The 22,625-nt window shown below is 31.6% G+C and overlaps 1 protein-coding gene across 4 annotated transcripts in view; it reads left to right on the top strand.

The window, feature by feature from the left end:
* Positions 1-22,625, top strand: part of LOC140431243 (eukaryotic translation initiation factor 4 gamma 3-like) — a 166,901-nt gene that overhangs the window by 36,425 nt on the left and 107,851 nt on the right. For 3 of the 4 annotated variants that reach the window (XM_072519179.1, XM_072519191.1, XM_072519184.1), the window contains one exon: positions 3,636-3,823. In XM_072519179.1, the coding sequence (XP_072375280.1) occupies positions 3,636-3,823 (188 nt within the window). Of the gene's footprint in view, positions 1-3,635; positions 3,824-20,994; positions 21,151-22,625 lie in introns of those variants that run through there. The other variant, XM_072519194.1, reaches the window with a different exon arrangement.

The following is a 22,625-nucleotide window of genomic DNA, read 5'->3' as shown; positions in this document are numbered from 1 at the left end:
AGGAGAGTTTCAAAGTCGTATCTTCAATATCTGCTATGGTACATTTAAAAACAACTCAATTTATTAAATTGTGATACATATTGTAAATCCACAAGGAAACTAAGTTTCTGTAGCTGGCTGTATACCATGTATCACAAAAAATTTATTAAAATCCTGTATAAAAGGTATATAATTCTAATTATATACCTTTTCAATACAGTTATTTAGTTCAATACAGTTGTTCAGAGCTGCAGCCAACAAAGTAAAGATTGCTGTGATGGTAGCCAACCTCCGATAGGAGACGGTACTGCAAGAAGATATACCTTTTATAAAGGATTTTAATAAATTTTTTACATATTGGAAAGATCTTTGATGTCGGTCTTATTATTGATAGAATTTGGATCTTTTTTTACATGAATCATCTCCAGTATGCAATCTTTTGTTGTAATTTTGTTCTTTTTCCAAAATCTGTACATTTTCAAAATCAAAAGAAGGGCTATTTTCTAGAGAATGTTTGGCTAGAGCTGTTGTGTTTAATTCATTGGTCTGTACACTATGTTTCAATTTCATAATTCTATTAAATAAAGCTGTTAGCGAAACAAACGTCTAAACTTCTTTAGGTATATATGTTCCAAAAGGTTTGCCTTCCTTAAATTTTTTTAGTGTTTCTGCAACTTCCTCATTTGTTATTTTGTCAAATTCTTTGTTTAATAATATATCAAAGGTACGTCCTCCAGCTCATTTTAACAAATTTTTCCATGTGCTATAAATGTAGGCATTCTCTTTAGTTTCTCAGCAATTATAATAAACTTCTAGTGTTTCTTTTCATTTGTATCATTCATCTAGTTATTTCGCCCTTTCCTTTTTAACTCTTACTTACAGGGAATGTATAATTTTTTTTATTTTCTATAACTTCTAGTGTTTCTTTTCATTTGTATCATTCATCTAGTTATTTCGCCCTTTCCTTTTTAACTCTTACGTACAGGGAATGTATAATTTTTTTTATTTTGAGCGCATACACCAGCTCCAGACCTTTACCTGTTAGACTTCCAAGACTCTATGTTGATTTTTGAATCTATAATGGTGTTACCTGATCTTTTCAGTATTATGGCCTTAAATGATTTTCTGGTATTTGTTGCCTGAATATCTTTTTATTAGCATCCCGACTTTGTCAACACACTATCAATGCCGCCAAAGGACAGTATTACCTTGTTTTATTTATCCCAGAAATAAAAAATATGACAACTATAACAAATGAGCGGAATTCGTAGTCCTGACTGACCTATGCGAGATCAAAAGACAATCATGTTTACAGAACCGATACCTTTCTTCAAAATATGACTAAAATACAGGCGATGGATTTAGAATCTTCTTCTTCAAGTGCCATCTCCGCGGCGGAGGTCGGCAATCATCATAGCTATTCGGACTTTTGAGACGGCTGCTCTGAAAAGTTCATTTGATGTACATCCGTACCACTCTCTCAGGTTGCGCAGCCATGACATTTTACGCCTCCCTATGCTTCTCTTTCCTTGAATCTTTCCCTTCATAATCAGTTGGAGCAAGGTGTATTTCTCTCCACGTGTAATATGTCCGAGATATTCTAATTTTCTTGTTTTTATTGAATTTAAAATTTCCATTTCTTTGTTCATCCTTCCCAGAACCTCTTTGTTTGTGACGTGTTCTGTCCATGATATTTTCAGAATTCTTCTGTACACCCACATCTCAAATTATTCCAGTTTTTTTATTGATGTCGCATTCATGGTCCAAGATTCCATTCCATAAAATAAAGTCGAAAAAACATAGCACCTCGCCAACCTAACTCTTAGTTCCAGTTTTAAATCCCTGGTACATAGAACTCTTCTTATTTTGTTGAAATTTGCTCTAACCTTTTCTATTCTTATTTTTATCTCCTGATTGTAATCATTTGTGGAGTTAATAATTGTTCCCAGGTATGCATATTTGTCCACTTGTTCGACGTTGGTTTCGTTTATTATAAGATTCTCGTTATTTCTTTGAGTTTTCGATATTCTCATAAATTTCGTCTTCTTGACATTCATTGTTAGACCATACTCTTTTCCATACTCTGCTATTCTGGTCACCAGTCTCTGAAGATCTTCAATGTTTTCGGCTAAGATCACAGTGTCGTCCGCATTTCTAATGTTGTTAATGGGAACTCCATTTACCTTTATTCCAGCTGTTTCACCCTCAAGAGCTTTTTTCAGGACCTCTTCGGAGTAGGCATTGAAAAGAATTGGCGACAATACGCATCCCTGTCTTACTCCACATCTAATTTCAATTTCTTCTGACAGCAGCTGTTCGTTAACACGTACTTTTGCTCGCTGTTTATAGTATAAATTTGATATGATCTTGAGGTCGTTGTAGTCAATCTTCTTTGATTTCAGGACATTCATTAAATGTTTATGTCGTACTTTATCGAATGCTTTATTATAGTCAATAAAACATACGTATATATCTTGATTGACGTCCAGGCATCTTTGTATTAGTATATTAAGTGAAAAAAGAGCTTCACGTGTTCCTAGGCCTTTGCGAAAACCAAATTGTGTATTATTAACGTCTATCTGATTTCAGAATAAGTGTTCTTAAAACTGAAAATTACAAACAAAAATGTTCTTTCCTTCTCCTTTTTTTTCTTTCCTTCTTGTAAATTCAGATCTAGTAAAAAGCACATTCGTATACAATTTAGATAAACAGCAAAGTTGTATGTTGTTTTGAAACTATTTTTGTTGGCATCGTACTTTTTTATTGTCTATATATTTGGAAATTTAAGACAATTATTGCAAAATTAAAACTTCTGCAAGATCATATACCGAAGCCATCTTGGTAACCGGAAAACAGAAAGGTAAAGCTCTTGAAAACCAGCATATCTATGCTTTGTGGACCTAAGAAAAGCTTTCGATAAGTTAAGACTGTGGGATCGCATACACAAGAACAATAATTAAAAAGATCGAAAACATAACAATAAAAAGCAAAAATAGACGAACTAATGAACTTAATTGAAAATTGGGATAAGGCGAAAGTATTAAGACAATACATAACCGGTGGGAAGAATCCAACTTAAAATAATATGCTAGCCAGATAGACGACTTTAAAAATTCACGAAAATACTGATGTGAGAACAGCAAGAATTTTGGGAACCGCAGAAATGAAAACCCTAAGAATACTTAAAAAACGCTTAGGAATAGAGCAAGTATCATATTCGTAATAAAAAACATTTATGAATAAAACAGTGGAGTGAAGATTATCAATATTGGTCAGTTTAATAAATTGTTACGAAAAAAAACACGAGTTTACATAAGATTATAGCCATTTAACCTTTAGCTTATCAATTATTCCATACTTTTTATTTATTCCATCTCTCACATAACTTTTTGTTTAAATGTCTTTCTCAGCAAATTCCCAAAGAATACAAAAATATTGAGAAATACGTTATAAAGTTGTTGTGAGATTCTTTCAATGTATGTGAGATGGAAAAACTGTGTTTTTAACATTACTGCCAATAGATTGCTTTTTTATTGAACTTTATTTCTTTTACACGAAGTGTTCTGAAAATATTTTTCAAGCTGTTAATTTTACATTTCGTCGTTTTTATGTTATTCTTATCCAATAATGTACTTATTCGTTTTGTTTACTTCTAGGACCTGAGGGGGGCTATCCGGTGTCGACACCTCCTGGGCCTTATGTGCAACCGCCGACGAATCAAGGCGGGAACCAGGGTCCGACTTTGAGAGGGCCCTCCGGCCCACCAAATCAATCGTCAACACCACCTAATGCGGCCGATATTAAAGTATCTACATTACCTCAACAACCTTCATTAAATCATATGGTAAGTATTGTAGTCTTAATATTGTTACGATGTAGAACTTCGTCAATCAATACAATATAACAAGTTTAAATATATAAGGTGATCACTATCAAGAGCGGAGGTTTATAGGGAAACACTAAAAGTTAAATTTTTTTGTCACTTTAATAGTTGGTATGTTCATTTTAAGCTAAATGATTTTAAAATAATTTTGAAACAAAGGATATCATTTTATTGTAATTTCTAATTTTCTGTGAGAACTAAAGTTTATTTTCGTGAAGATCATCATTATCACTGACTCACTTTTTGGGTCTTGGCATGTTCCAGGATTTTCCTTCATTATGATCTGTTTCGTCCTTTTTTTCCAATTTTTTATTTATAAGCTTGTGACATCATTTTTTATTTCTTCTATGTATTTCAGCTTCAGTCTTCATATTGTTCTTTTTACTACTGGCACCCTATTCCTAAATACATAATGTTCTGAGTTGTTTACTACTAAGCTAACAAAGTCTGACAAATTTACTTGTTCATTACGAAATCATTCAATATGGGGCTTATTTGAAACGGGAAAACATATATTTAAAATTCATTTTTAATAATATATATCACTATTTTGCAGTTTTCACTAGATCTTTAAACCAACCATCTTGACATATTTGCTATAGACAAAACCAGTAGTTAAAAATATATATGCACATTAGTAGTTGCTGATGTACACCAGCTTTTTTCTTTATGGAAAGTAATTGAGTACTTACATAATAAAAGATAATTATATTTTTAATAAAAGTAGTAACAAAAAGTAATATAAAACGGACCACAAATTACTACAACTAAAAGATGATCAGATAAGTAGCAGATTAAGTAACAGCTCAAAATGTCTGCTATTTTGTGCAATACCAAATGTGATTCCAAATTCTAATTCCAAATGGTTTATCTGAAACGAAGCAAAATCGTTTGGAGTAGTAGGGGGTGTAGCATGTTGACTGTACGGCTTGTTTCTAAATGTTCTCTTAGGTAGTTCCTAACAGCGTGTCAAAATGAGTAAGATCTCCGTCCAATCGAAGCCACATTTGTGTTCAGAGATTTTCAGATGTGAGAGGTTTTCGGACGTTTTTAAAAAGTCTTGTTTTAAAAATGTCAAAAGTTTATTATCGTATGACGAACGCAACTTACGCTGTGTTATGTTATGTCACGTTTAGGACGTGACTAACCCAAATAAATTTTTATTGTCTAGATGAAGTTTGATATTTTAGATCTGACAAGTAGTAAACATAAAGGTGTCAATGCATTGTAGATAAGGCGGTGTCTGTTTTGGGTTGGGTAAATCGTATATAATCCTAGTTTTTTTTGCTGTAATCACTTTGAAATATTATTAAAAATGTTAATCTCACTATGCGGACATGTCAAAAGGTGGGCTAAATTTTCTATTAAACAATTTGTGAAAAAAAAAGAAAAATTAATTTTTTCTCCTCTTCGTTGCTATATCTCAGCAGCCATGCATTTTAGTGAAATTTTGTGACGACAAAAAAGTTTTGTAACTAAATTTACTTCAAGAAAGAAGTTAGTTATTTAACATTGAAAAATTATTATTATGGCAAAATTAGCAAAAACCATTAAAAAAGGAAATTTTTATTTAAAAATAATCGTTTATAAAAGGTATATTAATATAAAAACCCTATCGCATCACAGAAAGTTTTCGGAATGACTATTCCATCATCAGTGCTATCTAGGTTTACATGTTTGAAGCCACTAAATACATGAATAAAAACTCTTTAAATATAGTTAAATTAATTTTAAATTACATTTTTGATGATAAAAAACTAGAATGGTATAAACGGAATTGACTTTATGGCATAGTAGGACTCCACTGGAATTGGATAAATTTTAAATATTTTTAATAAAATATACCATTACACAGCATAAGTCTTTCTTCTCTGTAAGTTTTTTTAAAGTGAATTTTTTTTAACTATTTTCACAAGTTGTTTAATAAAAAAGTTAGCATTTTGAAAGGTCAGCATAGTAAACTCATCATTTATAATATAATATTTCGAAGCGATTAAAGCAAAAAATAGGATCATTTTACGATTTTCCAAATAAGGGTGTATTGGAACAGGTACCGCCTGTGCTATTGGTGGTAGTGATGATCAGTGAATGCTGTTGTTTATATTAGGCAATCTCGTTTTTAAACCTTCTAAAATAGGGAATCACTTATTTATTTGTTAAGGCTTTAGCGCCTAAAATATTTACTCAAAATGTTTTTGTTGAAATTCGTAAAAGTGAATGTTTGTAACACAATATTTGATTTGTTTTATTTTTAGAGTAGTTTATATTTGATTAAATATGTAGACAGCTATTAATAAAAACATATTTGAAAATATGTATATTAATTGAGACCAAAATATCTGAGTTTGTATAATCCGTGATATCTGTTTATAAATGTTTCTTCTTCTTTATTATTCTTGTTCTTTAGAATATATTATGGAGTATATCTGCGACTTTTTGTATCATGTCATTTGCGGTTGAACCTCTTCTATATACACTACTCAACAATTGAAGTGGATACTTTTAAAATTTCTAAAATTAGGATATAAAACTATTTTTAAAATAATTGCCTGTACTATACTCTATATGCTATCTTTATTGCCAAAATTTTTTGCATGTGATTTTTTTCTCCCTATTCTTATCGGCCCTTATCTCGTACAAAAAGAGACATGTTGTTCCAAACATGAATATATCATTCGTATAAAAGTGCTTGTATTGGCTTTACCAGTTGTCAATAAGTCAAGAAATCTATTTATCACAAAAACATTATGCCGCAAAGACGTTTAGAACTAGTGCAGCTCGAGCAAATAGCTCGTTGGATCCAACAAGGCATAACTCAACAAGAGGTTGCTATGAGGCTAAATGTGTCGCAAAGTGTGATAAGTCGTGCATGGAATCGGTATGTAGCAACTGGATCTGCAACATACAGGCATGAAGGAGGAAGAGAACGATCTACAACTCGTCGGCAAGACCGTTTTGTAGTTCTGACGGCAAGAAGGAACCCAACATTCACGGCTTCCAGAATTAACAGTATCTTCAGGCATGCTACTGGACGAGCTATTTCCACTCAAACTGTTAGAAGACGGTTACATGCATCCAATTTAAGGGCTAGACGGCGCGCTACCCATCCACGACTAACTAGGGAGCAGCGTGCATGCAGATATCGCTGGGCGATGGAGCACTATCAGTGGAATTTCTAAAATTGGAGGAATTGTCTCTTTACTGACGAGTCTAGATTTCGTTTGTATACAAATGATGGCCGAATATTGGTGTGGAGAGAAAGAGGACAACGTTACAATGAAAATCTGAGAGTCCCAACCACTCTTTTTGGAGGTGGATCGGTTTGCGTGTGGGGAGGCATATGTTTTGACGGTCGCACGGACTTAGTCGTCTTAATTAATGAGACAATGACTGCTACACGATATCGAGACAGAGTCATAGTACCAATAGTTGTTCCATTTTTTGGTGCAATAGGCGAACAATTTGTTCTGATTAATGATAATGCTCGCCCTCACCGTGCGAGAATTGTCAACGAGTGTATAGAAGCTCATGGCATTACAAGAATGGAGTGGCCACCGTGTTCATCTGATATGAATTGCATGGAACATGTTTGGGCCGAAATGTCTAGGCAACAAAACAGGCTCCTTCAACCGCCCCAAACCTTAGATCAGTTGGCCAATACATTACGCGCGATTTGGGAACGTATACCACAACAGTTCATCAATAATTTAATAAGAGGTCTTCCAAATAGAGTTAGAGCACTAAGGCGACACAGAGGTGGACCCACACACTATTAATTTTTCTTTTCGGGATATTAGAAATTGAGCAGGAATAGAAATTTTAGGTTGTTAATTTTACAATTTTTGTTTATTTTCTATTTTTTTTTTTTTAAATTTCTTTCTTTCGGTTCATCTGTATGAAAATACGAAGTAAAAATAAATCTTTATTTATATCATTCCATTTTTCTATTTGACTTTATGAACAAAAAATAAAATACACATTTTCATAATATCCACTTCGATTGTTGACAAGTGTAAATCTAAATAATAATACATTTTTCTTTGTCCAAATACACCTATTACTATCGTCACTGGTGTTACAGCCCCAAAGTAAAGTCTCAAGTCTTCTCCATTAAGTTTTATCCATTCACAACTTTCGACATCTGTTATATCAATTTTCCTATCTTCGCCAGCCACAGCATCTTCCATCTTAAGTTTGGTCACACCTCTACGATTATTACCAACCTGTGGTATAAGTTAGGGCTGTCATTCCAAAACTCGCCTTGTCCACTTTAAGTAATATTTGACAATTCGCGAAAAAACGTTTTACTAGAACTACGGAAATTAGACAACCTGATAATACAGGATTGTATTACAACATTGACACTAGTAATTCAGCCCTCATTTAAATCCTGTTTAATCCATTTCGACGAAATTCAATAAATAAAGATGGGCAAGACAAGTTTTGGCATGACTGCTTGGATAAGACAATTTATGGAATGATAACATGCATCGTTTAATATATTTGATTTTTTATTAATTTTAAAACATTGGTTTTATAATAAGGAAATATGGTTTATTAGGATATTCTAAATTCTTGGCATAATGTATTCCTCAAGGCTCCCTTCGCAAAACCCTCGCTAATATTCCCCCACGCAATGCTCTCCAAAGTGGGAGTCTAGTAACTTCTTGACGTGCTCAACTTTCTATCTATTCGCTCAACTTTCTATCTATTTACTGCCACACCTTTCTGAATCTCAATAATTTCCATTTGGGTTGCTCGTTTCCCACGTTTAAAAATTGATTTTGTCTTAATTTTTTTTTCAATTATAAATCTTTTAGCAGTTGAAAACTTGAAATGCTAGGACTGAACTCCTTTCAAGTATTGCTTTGTTACTTCCTTCCAGGATTTACTCCACAATCTGTCAATTTGGTAACGGTTTCCCTCCCACCCAGTCGGGTGGTAGAAACGAATGTCCTCCGGTGGTAGAAACGGATGAATTTATAGGGATATTGTTTCAACTGTTATTAACGAACTTTTTGGGGACGACAAAGAATGTTAATGAACATTTTTTATCGTCTTCTAACGTGTAAGCTCGAAGCAATAAAACATTTTTTTTATGTATTTTAAGAAACCTTTTAGTAAAATATAAAGACACAAAATAGAAATGTGTGTGATTTACGCTTACATATTAAAGTTGATAAAAAACAAGAAAAAGATATAAGTTTACAACGAAGACATAATGGGTCGTCAAATTACTTGTTTTTTTGCGGTGAATCAAGTTTTTAACGAGAGTAGCCTAAATCAACGGATGGAACAAAAAATAAGTCGTGGATGCAGGTGTATATTGAAAACAATTTGATTTATGTGACATTTAACTCCTTTTTTATAATAAAATACATAAGTGGATTGCAAAAAAACAGAACGCAGAGACGTATTTTTAGACGTACATGTTTAATAAAGAAATATATATTAGGACCGTATTGAGGGAAATATGTTTTGGAGATATGTTACAAGGCTGTAACACATAAATCTAATTTCTAGTCTGAATACGACTTCTTACAGGAATCTTCCAGATCTAATAGGAACAAATTCTCCCCTTTTTTTTAAAACGCACTATTTTTTTTTGAACATAATAGCCTTTAAGATCAGTACGGCATAATGAACGATCATACTGTGAATTGGCGTAATTATAGTTTACATATAACTTTCAATAATTGAAAAGACGACAAAGAAATCATATCCATTGAATTATTGAACCCGCATCACTTATTTTATTCCATTTTAATTTTTAAAACTGGCCTATTTTCTTTAAGGTATATAAATTACATGAATATCATTGAAGATATTTAATTCTGTTTTCTCAACCGTATCATAATTCACATTAAAAATTTATTGGCTGTTTTTTTCAGTCTGAAAGTTCATTAGTCCAGAGCAAGTAGTTACTATCGTCTTCTACCGGAAGGTTTCTTATAAACAGGAGTACAAATATACAGCGTGATATAAACTTAACCGCAAAAGTTTTGCACCACCAAAAATAATGTTGGATAGTTGATTTTCTCTTGAACGGATAAACGCTATTTTTTTTTTATTAATTTAAACTTTTTCTTTGGTATTTAAACGGTTGAGCAAAGGTTTACTCAAACTCTTTTCTCTTTTGGTCTTATACCAGATGGAAGAAAAAAAGGTTTTTCCTATGTTAAGTTTGATCACCTAGTAGGGAGGACAAGGTGCAAGGGTGGATTTACATCGAAATCATGTTGTCTCTTGTTTTGTGAACATTTTGTTTTTTTTTTTTTAATTTCCGTCATATCTTTAAAAACAAAGAAAATATACGCTTTTAATCTTTAACTTAAATTTTAAATGACACAATACTAAATTACCAACAAAAATAACAACATTTAACAAAACTTTAAAAACAGAAAGAAAGATAATGTAAACTAATATCACGTGTTTCCCCCTCTACTTCTAATAATAGTTCTGATCGAGGCTTAAGTTATTCATCGACGAGTTAAGCGGTATGCACAGTGCAACATCAGACATATTGTTTAATGGAGGCTGTGATTTTTTGGGGTGGAATTTCCTTGACAGCAAGAACGGGTTTGCTATCTACTGTTTAAAGACTGAAAGGTATATTACAGAAATCTTATTTCTTTTAACACGTTGTTTCTTTTACACCTTATACAACATGATTTTGATGCAAATTCACCCTTGTACCTTGTCCTCCCTGCAGGGTGTCTCGAATTTAATATAAAAAAATGGTTTTCTTCTAGAAAGAAAGTGTTCCGTCGACCGACCGTCAAAACTTCAGAAGGCTCCAGCAACATAACCACATTTTTGTAATATTATTTTACAGGGCTTTTTGTAGAAAATTGAATTATGGACAGAATTAGCAGCGATAATTCTACTGATAAATTGTTTATCACTTATTTATGTGTAGACGTCTTCGTAGGCGTAGGACAGTTTGGGTGCGTGACATTTTTTTTAAAAAGACACCAACAAAGGGAATTCTTTGTGTTATATCCCATTCTATTAAATTTCAAAATTATTATCGCACGAGCAAGCCCAAATTTTATAGGTTAATTACAAATTTTGAAATGTCAATGGTCAGTGTCATTGCTCAGAACAGTATAAATGAATGCGAAATGTTCCATATTCATCCACCAAATATCAAAAATTCCAACAAGTCCGAATACATTTTCATAGACTCGTAATGTTGGTTGATCGTGGACGGTCGGTCTGGTCGAGCAGTCTGATTCCTCCCTAATATCAAATAATATTAAGCGTCTATATTCTTTGCTAATATGCTGTCTATAATATATTATAGGTTTTTATATTCTTCACCTCGTCATCGTTAGTGATGTTACACTAGTACGAAACATCTTTTACTATTTAAAAAACAATTATTCAAAAACTTTTGACATAAATGATTAATGTTTTGTATTTTGAGAACGATTTCCGAAGTGGAAATCGAAGAGTCAATTTTAATTAAAATAAAATTGTGGCTTATTCCCAACAAAAATAGTAAAATGTATTATTCAAATGGACTAGAAACCGAGACTTTGAACTTCTGTTCAGAAATAATTAATTTCTGAGTTTTGGGACACGAATAACTTTTGATTAGCATGACCAAAGCTACATATCTGCAAAATTTCAGCCAATTTAACTGAAAAAACTTTTACAAAAATGCCGGGGTCCTTTAATGAGCGACACCGCCAGATTTTTATTTAGTTATTTTTTCGTTTCGGCACGTGTCGTATCAAATACAATGTTTGATTCATTTTACATCTTTAGGAAGTCGTTAATAGGCACTGAACACGTAATTAAAAACAACGATGATTTTTTAAAATTTATCATTTGAAAAAAAAAAACTGTACAAGAAACAGTTATAACAGATTGGTAAATACTCAATGATCGGTAGATGTAATTACATTTTTAATTAATTTTCTCATTAATAAGTAATTTGTTGTTCAGCTAAATTCGTCTTTACAAGGAAGTTATATTTAAACGTTTTTCAGGTTAAGTCCATATTTACATAGTACAGAATTATTTCCAAGAAAACAATATTCTTATCGTTTCCCCGTAAATGATAAAAATACAAATTAACAATTATTACTCTCATACCAAAAAGATTTTTCAAGGTTACGTGGGTGCATCTATTAGACGAAAATAAAGCGTTTACATGTTTCAACAATATACCGTGAATCTTAAAACTTAATAACATTTTTGGGTGTCACTTGTTAATAATTTTTTTGATGTGCTAGCGATGTTAATTATTAAAACTGGTGGACGGGCCCCATTTTATAAGGCACTTTTCAATGTGATTATATAGCATATAATATGGATGTATTGTCACTCAGTATGTTTGCAGATTGTTTTCGATCTTCTCGCGTCTTTCAAAACCTTTCCCAAAGCAAGAGATACCCAAGAACCTGGCAGATGTTTTATGAGCTCGTTAGTATTAGAATTAATGTGTTAAAATCACCTCTGTCTCTTTATATTTATTGGGCTAAATAAATGTAAGTCTTTTAAGTAGTTTCGCTGGTACATTACGTACACAGCTATTACCCATTCTCAGTAAATTAAGCATATTAATAATAGTGCCTATAGAACCTTACATTAATTAAAAATTTCATATACATGGGAGTCTAATTATCAGCCTCCCAACAATGGTCAATAGTGGATCCGTATAAAATCCTGCTTGTTCTTCTGCTTCAGAATCTAAATATTTTCTCTCGGATTTGATTCTTCAAAACCTTCCCATATACCTAATACCCGCTTATAGCTATTCACCGGTAATTTTTATATTCGCTCCGTTCAGCTGAACAGGTGTCACCCTCTATTGGTTATTATATCATCTCCATAAGATTTACAATTTAAATCATTTATAAATCTGCAGTAATAAAATCGAAAATGTGTAATTAATCGTAATATTGTCTGTATATTAATTATTTATATATAATTAACGTTATCGTAGTATTTATGTATTACCAATAGATTTCTTTAAGTTCAAATTTGGATGATATTTTTAAAACCACAGTAAGTTAAATTTATAGATTATAAACATTTTACAAGCTTACTGTTTTTTTAACAATATTAAATAATACAGATAATACAGAGATTATCTGTGCTAAAAATGATTTTCAGTAATTATTTGAATAATGATTTTTTTAAGATTTTAATCCTAACCGCACTTTTTGTCGAATTGTAAATACAGATTTACTGTTTTAAATATATAAATTAAGTAATTTTTCTTCTTATTTCAATTCTAATTTAATGTCATCAGGCAATAATATAAATAACTGAATTTTTCTTTAAATTTTAAGACTAAACATATGTAATTATTGGTACATATTTTCTTAAAAAAAAAAAAAAAAAAAAAAAAAAAAAAAAAAAAAAAAAAAAAAAAAAAAAATCGGTTGCCTGTAAAGTCGGTTTTACGGGCGAAGATTTTACGTGACAACGTCTTTTTCTCGGTAGAATATTTATTGATATGAATATTATTAAATTGCACAATAGGAACAAGGAATTGAATGAAAATAAGAATTGCACAAATTTTAACTATAGAAATATATTTTGTTTACTAAAACATTGTACATGTAAACTTAAACTTAACTAATTTCTATTTGAGTGATTTTGTTGAGGATAGGACGATGATAGGAGAAATAGCATCGCACCAGCGGACCGATCATGTTTGAGTGGGAGAGAGACGCAAGGCATTCGCCGGTCCGGCGGGCCTCTATCTCGTTCGGTGACTCATCGTAACAGACGTGAGCGGGCGTTACACTTTTTCATGGGTGACTCCGAGCCACAACCTAATTTAAGACGTTGTCACGTCAAAATTTAAATATTGTTTAGCTTTGATGCTGCAATCCACAGTTCACATTGATGCCTTTTATGATTTTCACGAGAAAATCAATAAAAAGTGCAACCACTATTACTATTACTGTAGCAGTTTGCGATGCAACAAATATTGGCTCCCATAGTTTTAAACAATTATATGTACACTCATGGACAAAAATATCGAATATTTTGGAATTTTTCATTTTTTTTTTGTAGTCACTATTATTTCAAAATAATTTTAGATTACTGTTAATACTCATATAGTAGGCTGATGTACTCAACTGGTTTGAAATATTTTGACGTTTATTCACTGGTTAGTGTCATTCGTACATTTTATCATAAAAAAAACCTTCTTTACGCAAAGGAAAAATCCTACTACATAATTCGGTTATTTTTAGTTTGATTTATTAAGTTTAATTAAATATTGATTTGATTTAACTAAGTTTAAAACAAGTATGCCACCAATTCGACACTGCGATGAAGCCCAAGTAGCACATATTGTAATTTTGTACGGGGAAGGATATGCACAAAAACGTATCGCACGACGTCTCACCAGAACTGAATCTATAGTTTCCAATACTTTAAAAAGGTACCGCGAAACAGGAAATTTTGTACGAAGGCCTGATCAAGGACGCCCAAGGCGCACAACTTCTTAATTCTACACGAAATCACAATACACAGAAATGAGCTATTAAATGTTAGACAAGTTAATACGAGTTATGAGTCTTATCCAAAATCATAAAGCTCGTCGTTTGAAATTTGCAAGAACACATATTTAGTGGAATATCGACAACTGGAAAAACGTTCTTTTCACTGATGAGACCAGAATTCTATGAGTTGGGAGGTACGTACCGCACTTGTGGAAGTGATTGGACGGATGACTGGTGATTCTTATAATTAAAACATCCTGCAAGATCATGTTTTGTCATATGTTGGTTATATTGGATATGAAAGATTCACGTGAATGCACGATAATGTTCGACCACATGCCGCTGCCATAGTGAGTAATTATCTTGATGAGGTCCAAATTCGAAGATTGGATTGGCCACCGTTTAGCCCAGATTTAAATCCAATAGAGTACATGTGGGATCACCTAAAACTCAGCATACGACAAAGAAATCCCGTTCCAAATACGATAGAGCAGCTTCGGCTTGCTGCACAGGATGAATGGAATGCAATTTCCCAAGGATATGTAAAAAATTTACTTGCAAGCATGCTAAGAAAGATACAAGCAGTAATAATAGCTAGAGAGGGGAATACTCGTTACTGATCATTCAGTTAAAACGACTTGTTTAAGCAATTTAAATTATCATTTAAGTTTAGAGAAAAATAACCTTATTTACCTAATATTAAACATTTATTTTTTTCGCAATTTTCTCCGCATAAAAACTTAAATTTTTCATTAAACATTGTTAAAACAAACTCTATTTTGCAATAAACGACTTAATTGACCAGAATTTATTTTGAAAAAACAAAAATTATAAAATTCCAAAATAGTCGATATTTTTGTCCATGAGTGTATAATTAAAGTTATAAAAATCTTACGGTAATGCCAAATTTGGCCGATATGAGCGTTTTAAACGTGACGTGTATCCCCTCCCGTCAGTTGCACAAAACAAATATACTGAGATACGATGTTTTCCATTTCTTAGGAATTTCTCTCGGATGTTTATGCGTTTTTGATAGACCATTGGTCAGAGAAGAAAAGGAGGACCTAGAACAAGGTTCCTTGATAACATCGATGGAGACATGAGAAATATATCCTCTGGACCGAGTGCTTTGTTCCTCTTCAGGTGTTTATATACATTTTCAATTTCTTCTGTTAATCTTATTGGCGAACCTACTATTGCAATTATATCTTGGTTTTGATTTCCGCGTTCTTGCAACTCGACTTTATTCTCTACTAAAAATTCTTTGAAATAACATTTTCTGTGGACTTTTCTCAAATTTTTTATCAATTTCCAGCTTTCTGTGCTTCTCTTTCCGTTGCTAAGAGCTTGTTTCTGTTAGAAACTTATATAAGCTCAAATAACCAAATGTTCGGACAAACGAAACGTTCATCTTCACAACCTTGCAATTAATGACTGAGATCAACAATACGTCATCAATACAAGTCTATCATTAATAAGAAAATATTTAAATGATTTGATTTGGGTAAATATTGCATAATATCGTGGGAACTAATGGTTCGGACCATTCAAGAAATTACTATTTTAATATGGAGTTACATCGTCCTTTCTGTTAACAGAGGTTTTTCTTTCGCCTAAAATATTTCGAGTAAATAAAAAATTACGCGTTCAATAAAAAATTACGATTTAACATTATAAAAACTGAGTCCTGATTTGTGTATCCATTTCGTGCAACAATCCCTTGATAAATTTTTTGTTGTTTCTGCGTTCCATTGTGCTGTGAGCTCGTTAAGTGTTCCGACGACCTAGTTTGCAAATTGTCACTAGTAATCGTCGATCCTTATCAGACACAATTTCCGAACTTTTGCCTTTAGGTTGGACACTTACACCACGATAATGCTTAAGTACATCCGCAACTGTGGACTTAGAAAGAACTAATTCTTCAATAATTTCTCGTATTCTTTTATCCTGACAATATTTTTTTAATTATCAATTGATGAAATTTAGTGTGGCGCTCTTCCTCTACCCATTTTTGAATAAATATTGTATCAGAGCTTTTCGATAGAGGTTTGTTACAAGTAACTGTCAAGAAACTAACGACTTTATTTTAATTATTTATTTTATTATTATTTTTAATTCAAAATTTATAGAAACCAAACCATATTAATAATTTGTTATTAATAATATACTTTAATGTATTGTTGATTTTGTTCTTTAATTCAACAAGCAAGGTTGTGAAGATGAACGTTTTCAATAAATTTTCGTTTCTCCGAACATTTATTTGTTAGGGCTCATATGATCAATCAAAATGCAGTTATTTTTATTTTTCAAGATGAACTGTTTATGATAAAAATATATTATATTTAGCTAATTAAGTATATTAAAAAGTTTGGTCACAGTTAGGGATGGGAAAAACCTATATCAACCGTATTTGGTTTTCCCCAATGTACGCGAAGTAAAATAAACGAGTATCTTGAATAAATATTTTTCTGTTTGTAATAAATCTGGGAAATACAAAGACTGTAACAATCTATGGTGGTTAGTATATTTAAGATGTAACATATTGAAATTCGTGGAGATTGAAAGTCAATTATAAGCTGATGTTATCTACTTGTCTGTGAAATTTGCAAATAGAAGAAACACTTCAGTTACTTTATAAATTTCAATAAAATCAAATGCAACTCCATCAGCTAATATAATTATTATAAGAATGGTTTTAACGCGCACAATAGAATAATAATTATTATAAGAGCCATAGCAGTGCGCTCGAAAATTTTTTTTAAATTTTATTAAGCAATTAATATGATAGATTTTACATTTGCAAATATTTTTTTGTGTTTAACTCTTCATTGACTTTGTTCGCTATTAATAAAATGACAATGTAAACGTTTGTATAAAATTGGCAAACCAATATCTATTCTAGAGATTTCCTCTCGTTCGTTTTGGTGGCCAATTTTACGGATACCATGAGCTTTGCTTTGCTTTCGTTTATTATTAGACCCATATTAGGTGCATTTGAGAGTGCAGCGAACGTCTTCTTGGAGATCGAGTCGTGTGTGAGACAAGGTCCAAGTCATCTGCATATGCCAATATCTGGACTGATGTATTAAATATTGTACCTTGGTTATTCAGTTCTACATCTATTGAAACTTTCCCCAGCAACTTTTTAAAGGAGGCACGACCAGTTTAACAGAAATTCTGATACATTGCCTCATAACTTTTTTCTATACACTCTCATCGCTGCTTTGAAATCTACTAAATCAAATTCACTGGTTTTTTGAAGGATACGTCTCAACACGAATGTTTTATCTACTGTTGACCGATCAGGTCTAAATCCACTTTGATATCCACCAAGAATTTATTCATAGAAATTCCACCACTATTCCATGTGTGCTGGACGTCGACATATAGGGTTTTCGCAAGAAACGGTCTCGTTCTAAGGACTTGGTTCGTTGTTTTGTGGATTTATTAGGTCCAAAGCAACACCGGTATCTCCCACTATTTGTTACTCATATATTTTCCTAGCTTTCACTATGTTCCATAAGACATATCGTGAAAGTTTCAAACTCTGATACGGTGCTCACCATTACCATGGTATAATCTACATTATGGCAAAACAATTATTTATTTAATTGATTTTTTATTATTTTTATTACTACGTGTAGAGTAACATGAATATTTTATGAATGTTTTTAACATCTCATGTCAATTTTTTTTTAGTTTATTTTAATAGCGCGTGATAAATCTATTACCTATAGAAACTTTTTTGTTATCAAAAGGAGTCAATTAATTATGTCACAAGGTTTTTGATAAGTTATCTTGAGGTTTTCATTCAATATAATCGTTTTTAAAATTAACCATCCTTTTATAAAAAAAATGTAAGATAAAGGGTTTAAAATAAAAATGGTATAATTATTTTTGTTATTAGTCTTAACTTTGCTCAATCAAATTACAAATGCAAATATTTAAACAGCAAGTAAGGGTGGTCATCAATGCATAAACCATTGCCGTACGGATGTAGTTGAAACCAATAAGTTTTTTTTTTTTAAATTGAGCTATATGTTAATTTGTTTAGTTAAATATACTTAAAGATCCCATGAAATAAAAACTCTTAACATAACGTATATAATATATATACCTTATATGTATTTTTGTATAAAACTTTTTTTCCGAGCTTATTTTACTGCTTAATTAAAAATTATAAATAATAATCTACTCCCCGTCTAAAACCGATTATAATAAAGAAAAATTACTTTTTGATTTCTGACCGTTTCTCTATATATAAAGGAAAACCAGTAAGTGACCCTAAGAAAACGTGTCAGTAGGATAACTTATTTTCAATTTATAATGGACATACTAAATTTATGATACGAATACGTAAAAACATTGGGAAGTATTGTTAGTTTATCTGTACCAATTTAGTCATTTATGTATTAAAATGTCATTTTCAACTTTTCAATTTGCTTCAGGGAAATTTACAAAAGGCGCATATTCTCTGAGAAAAAATAGAATCTATTTCGACACTTCTATACATCACTTCGCTTTCATATTTAGGTAATAAAGAAATTTACTCACTAGGTACAGTTCGGCGACCACGAATTCCAAATTGTAAATTACCAACTGAAACAGAGTTTAGAAAAAAAGTGGAGAGGTACATCAGAAGAGTTTGTTTGTAATGTTGAATGAGTTGATATAACTTCAGTAATGTGGTTAGACAACAAACCAGTTACTTTTTATCGACATTTAAAGACTAGAGGTAAACTTTTTACCATTAACAGAGGTAAAAAGATGGGATAGAAAAGAAAAAAAAATAGATACAAATTGAGTGTCATAGCTTAGTCTCAGAATATAATGCTCATGGGAGGCGTAGATGCTATGGATAGCTTTATCGGAAGGTACAAAATTAAACTAAGATAAAAAAATGGCACATAAGACTTTTACCACCTGATCGACATGACACTTTGGTCGACAACACATGGCTGCTTTATAGCCGGGTACACAACGACAGAAGAAAGTCAATGTCTCAGGTTGATGTTCGATTGGAAATAGCAGAGTGTCTTTGCAGATCTGGTAACACCAATAGGAAACGAGGCAGGTCTTCCAAGGATTCAGTTGAATCGATGTTGCTGGAAAAGAGAAAAAATTATATAGTCTTCTCTCATGTACCACCTAAAGACGTTCGAATAGATGTAAAAGATGTAAATTTCCCACTTATTCTTCGTTTTCCTATATTCAGTGCTCTAAACGTGGTATACATTTATGTTTAAATGAAAATCATAATTGCTTTCTCTCATTTCATAATTAATGAAATGTTTCTAACTTAATGCTCAATGTATCAGATTTGATTAGCCAAAAAAATTTTGTCACTATTTTTTTTTTAATATTTTTTCGTATATCCGTATAACATAAAAATTCTAAAAAACATTTTTGTAATTGATTTTAAAAAATTAAGCAGTGTAGGGTTAAAACAAGAAAATGTTTATAAAGCTATTACTTTGTTCACAATTTTATACATATACAAGTGAAATATGGACAAGATCAATAAAACATGATATGATGAAGTAAAAAGGATACTACTAGTGACACAAGATGTTCCTTTAGATCGAGCAGTCACGTAAAGAACGGAAACTTTTCCAAAAACCAAAACAGTATATATGACATCCTGCTAGTGCTGTCATTTAGATCAGAGCCACGGACTTTTTCTAAAACAAATGCAAATTATCTTCGAATGAAACGTCATAAGAATATTTGGTGCAATCTGGGAAAACTGCATTTGCAGTGGGATCTATAAAGAAGACACTGGTCAAGACCAAATGGGAATTACCGTCCTAGGTGGCCCCTATTATCTCTGCATGAGGCAAAGAGGTGCAGGTCAAGAAAGAGATGAAAGGATGGTGCTGCCTAGGACGCGAGGAAGATTGGGAGGCATATTGGCAATCACTGACAATGGATAGGAACGAATGGCGAAATAGTCTCGGCAACATTGCAAGGTCAAGACTCCACTATATATAGTGCTGTACTCTGAAATAATTTTATTGTTGTGGACGTAAGAGACTTGAAGCGATAATAATTTTGACCTAATAGTCAGACATTAGAGGGGAATCAAGTGAATTATATTGACATTTATTGAGTAGGTAAAATGTTATCAGGGTAGTTAATGGATATCTTCTACAGGGAGGATATGGATGCTAACAAAGTAAACAAAGGAAGATCTAAGCAGACTTGTACATAATACAAATGTAAGGTAGGACTAAACAAAGGAATGACTTTAAAAGATAAAAAATAAATAATAAAAAACACTTAAAACTGGATTAAAAATAATGAACTCACCAATGTGACGACTTTCACTTACAGATAAAAAATCTGCTTACAACTTATAGCAAGAAATCTGCATATAACTTATAATAGCAATAAATATGTTAAAAGATTCCTTGTTATGGGAATACTATCGCAAGTATTTTGTGAGGATTAGAATATAACATTTGTTTATTTTTTTTATAGATGCTGAAAACTTTCTGATTTGTCTGTAGATAATACGATACATATATGACATAAAATAGCTAGTCAATAGACGTAACCACTTACAGATTAACCATAAAATTAAAAACTGTTATCAACAATACACGTATATACGTAGCGATAATTTGAAACGCCTTATCAATTTTGTACGTCTTGCGACATTCGAGTCGTGTTGTAGTCACCGAGAGCGAATTTTTTAAAAACGTATGGAACTGTGACCATGTAGTTGGTGTATTTTTAGTGACCTATCGTTTTTGAATTAGTGTTTAGCGAATATTTCGTCTATTGATGTTGGTTTAATAGTGATTGTATTTCAAAGTAGGTTGATAATTTAAATATTTTTTCCATATGCGCAATGTTTGTAAAATATATTTTGTCAAAAATTATTTTGTTTCTTCAATTAGAAACAAATCTAAAAATTCTAAGTTGAAATCAGAAAAGGAAGGTATATTTTCAACAAATCATTTTATGTATTTTTCAAAATATTATGTACTTACATCTATACCAAAACCAATAAGTGAAATCCAATTTGGCGTTGAAAAAGTGGTAAACAAAAGTGAAAAGTGAATCCATTGAATACTTTACTAGGGTTGTTTAAAAACTTTTTGAACCTTGGAAATACACATGCCAACAAAAATGGATCATAAACCATTAACTATTTTATTTTCATACTGAATTAAATATAAGGTATTAAAAACCACTTTTAGAGGGAAAACAATAAATATTCACAACTATTTTACTAAAGCAAAAACTAGTTTGACTGTCTTGCTGTGATAACTCACTGCAGACAGTTAATTGTTTTGAGAAATGTCAGATTTCATAGTTTTGTTCGTAAATTGACGTCACCAAATGAGTGAGTCAGGTTCATGAAATTTTTATTAAACCAATAATAAGATCATTGAGACATTCTTGTTTAAGAAACTGTCGTATCCCAGTCTTGGAGCTTGCATTCTTTTTATATTGACTTGGATTTATTATGGATATTCTCTTGGATTTTTGTATATCTGATTTTATCATCGTCATCGTTAATCTTGTTGTTAGTTATATTGTTATATCTTTATTAGATTATAATTTTCTACCGTCTTAAAGCCTTCCGGTTCGGACAAATAAATGAGCATCATTGAGTCGTCAGTCAGTATCTTTTATCGTACTTGTCATTCATGATCCGCCTCAATCCACCCGCGAATATCAATTCAAAGTCGCAGATCCATTTTGAATGTTTATACAAACATGTTTGAAATTTTAATTTTTCGAACATGGCTTGAACTATGAACCCATTAAACTACTCACATCTCGAAGCGAAAGTGCTAGCCTGTTCAGCCATCTTGTCAACCCGTTCGTTACAACCCGTTTTATATATATATATATATATATATATATATATATATATATATATATATATATATATATATATATATATATATATATATATATATATATATATATATATATGTGAAGTGTTTAACTATGGCTAGAAATATCTCACTAAATAATCACTCACTACGTAAATTAGTATTCTATTAAGAGGAAATTCTATTCGTTCCGATAAGATAGTGAAGGCACAGGTGTGTATTTTTCTTTGTTTGATGATTCGAATTAAGTTTTTTATGAAAGTGATTATTACCACATCGTGCTATTATTATATGACTAACTTAATTTAGTTATATACGGACCGCGTCTTGTTTGAAAATTGAAATTGTTTAATCGTACTTAAATGATCATATAGCTACCTTGGAAGAAGTCCGTTATATATCAAAATGTGACAATTTTCAGAAATACCCATTTAAAAAATT

Source organism: Diabrotica undecimpunctata, chromosome 1, assembly GCF_040954645.1.
Source record: "Diabrotica undecimpunctata isolate CICGRU chromosome 1, icDiaUnde3, whole genome shotgun sequence".
In the NCBI taxonomy this organism is placed as follows: Eukaryota; Metazoa; Arthropoda; class Insecta; order Coleoptera; family Chrysomelidae; genus Diabrotica; species Diabrotica undecimpunctata.
Note: the sequence above shows the minus strand (reverse complement) of the source record. Positions and strands in the feature narration are given on the sequence as shown.